The following is a 2,628-nucleotide window of genomic DNA, read 5'->3' as shown; positions in this document are numbered from 1 at the left end:
CTTACTTAATTCTCCATTCTTCTCTTTAATTTGATCTATTATCCTACCCAATTCTTCCTCTGCTTTCTTCCTCTCTATATTCTTTTCCTCGAGTGATTCTTTATATTTATTGTCCATTTCAACTCTTGCCCTTTCTTTAACAACTTTTTGGGATTTCAAATATTCCATGATTTGGTCCTCCATTTCTTTTACATGGTCAATTATTTGTATTAGTGATTCTAACTGGTTCTATTTCATAAATAAATTATCAAGAAAATTAATATACCAATATTTCTATTTTAATCATGCTCATCATATTATGATAAACAAAATGATTTTTAGATTGTTTTTACTTACTTTAATATCTATTGTATTCTCTCTCTCATTGGTAATTTTCTGATTAATCTCTTCATATATGAGATTTGCTAAATACTTTGCTATTAATCATAAAATTTGCATTAATTACTTTTACTCACCTTTCTTTAAATTTTCAATTGAATCCTGCTCATTATTCAAGATTCCAAAGATATTATCTTCAATAAAATCACTATTTTTGTCGTAATAAGTCATTTTTATTAATTATTCACTTTTTTTGTGATTTTTTATTCTAATTTCATTTATCTTGTTTTGCANAACGCAATTATTCTTTTAAATTTGAATAAATGCTCTATGTTTTGTATATTAATATTCTCTCTTAGTCTCCTTGTTTATACAACTTTTTAAATTATTTAATTAATCGATTTTTTTTTAGTTCATACTTTGACTATGTGTGTACCTTTATATTTTTTTTATTCATTCGTATATATTTGCATGTGGATAAAATTAAGAAACATTCATATACCGGTGTTACATGCAATTTACTTATTAATTAAAAAAACAACAAACACATGACACGTAAGTAAACATTTTATGTAAAAAAAGATTCAATAATTATTAATTTTGAATGTAACAATACTTGGAAAAAAAAAATTTATAATCAATATCAATTCTTATGAAGACCAACAGATGTATTTTAAGTTCAAAAGCACTAAAATTCATTACTTTTGTAACTTAATTCAACACTTATTTTCTAATATTAAAAAAATCATAATAATTTATTCTCTAGTCATAAAGCTACAAACTATCTGAATGATAATGGCTTATAAAATGTTAGTTAAGTTAAACCTAATGGATTTTCCCGCCATGAAAACAGAGCTATAAATTAATGTCAAAATTTACAAAATCGTTATTCTGTCGTCAAGGATAGCTTCATTTAATTCGAATTTCTAGTGCCTATAAAAAAGTTAAGATGAATATTAACACTTCTGGAGACAAGATAGAAGAAATCGATGAGTTCGAACAACATTTATCTGATGAGAGTAGGCAATCTCTCAAAAAACTTAAAGATTTGCAGATTGAATTTAACTTGATAGAAAAGGAATACTTAGCAGAAATGCGAAAGCTCCGTTCAAAATATGAAGCTCAGTATAACGAAATTTATAGTAGAAGAGATCAAATTTTGGAATCAGGTACTGTTGAAGAATCTGGAACTCCTGGACTACCTCAATTTTGGATTACTGCAATGAGGAACAGCAGAATGTTAGGGTCAGCCATTGAAGAGTATGACATTCCTATTCTTTCATATCTTAAGAATATTACCTCGGAATGGACTTCAGAGCAACAATCTGGTTTTATTCTTAATTTCAACTTTGCTCCAAATCCCTTCTTTGAAGGCACAAATATTAAAAAAGAATATGTTATGGTTTTTCTAGAAGACGATGAGCCATTATTAAGCAATACTGTTGTAAGCAAAATTGAATGGAAGCAAGGAAAAGACCCTACTCAAGAGGTTGTTGTAAGAAGGCAAAGACATAAACAATCCAAAGAAGTTCGTATTGTGACAGAAACTGTCCATAGAGAAAGCTTCTTTAATTTCTTTAAATCTTTAAATGTTCCTTCTGACGAAGAACTTGCAAAAATGGATCGCTTCGATATCATGGAACTTGAATCCACCGTAGAAACTGATTATGAAATGGGAATCTTTATTAGGGATAAATTGATTCCATATTCTCTATATTGGTTTACTGGTGAAGCTGTTGATGAAGATGACGAACTTGAAGAAGATGACGAAGGTGATATCCTTAATGTAGATGAAGACGACTCTGATAGTGAATCAGAAAGCAGTAGTGACAGTAATAGCGATACTGATTCAGATAGTGAAGATGACAGATCTAATAAAATTAGTAATCGTAGCAATAAAAAGAACTTATTTGGAAACATGGGTAATGCAAAATCTTTTAAAAGAAATTAATAAATAATAATTAACAGAGATATTATGCTAATATAATTTTCTAACTAAATAGAAATGATCATGCTTTCCTTTTAAACTTGCAAATGCAATAAATCTTCAAATTAATACAAAAGACTAATGAAGCAATAATTATCCTTCCTTTCACCTTTAATTCAGGGTATTTCTCCCTTTATTAAACTATTTATATCATTAGTACTTTCATTAACCATTGCTTATATTATTTACAATTCTTATTTTCTATTATCATTTCTCTTTCTTTAATATTTGGTAATATATTTTTTAAACCGTTGGCGCCAACTGTCAGTTTGTCAAAAATTGATTATTTTTTACAATTTAGAAAAAAAAATAGCTTTTCAAAG

General features: G+C 27.5%; 2 protein-coding genes across 2 annotated transcripts; one reads left to right on the top strand and one right to left on the bottom strand.

Annotated features, from left to right (window-relative positions):
- Chro.40091 (hypothetical protein) lies at positions 1-183 on the bottom strand (the record flags this gene model as incomplete). The annotated part of the gene is made up of 1 exon (XM_660112.1): positions 1-183. A coding segment is annotated over one exon (183 nt), but the record flags the coding sequence as incomplete, so codon positions are not given.
- Positions 184-1,267: 1,084 nt separating this feature from the next.
- Positions 1,268-2,269, top strand: Chro.40090 (nucleosome assembly protein). Its single annotated transcript, XM_660111.1, has 1 exon — positions 1,268-2,269. The coding sequence occupies one exon, from the start codon at positions 1,268-1,270 to the stop codon at positions 2,267-2,269; it is 1,002 nt and encodes a 333-aa protein (XP_665203.1).
- Positions 2,270-2,628: the final 359 nt, after the last annotated feature.

The sequence above is a fragment of the Cryptosporidium hominis genome, assembly GCF_000006425.1.
Source record: "Cryptosporidium hominis TU502 chromosome 4 CHRO014036, whole genome shotgun sequence".
In the NCBI taxonomy this organism is placed as follows: Eukaryota; Apicomplexa; class Conoidasida; order Eucoccidiorida; family Cryptosporidiidae; genus Cryptosporidium; species Cryptosporidium hominis.
This window is presented reverse-complemented; position numbering and strand designations above follow the sequence as displayed.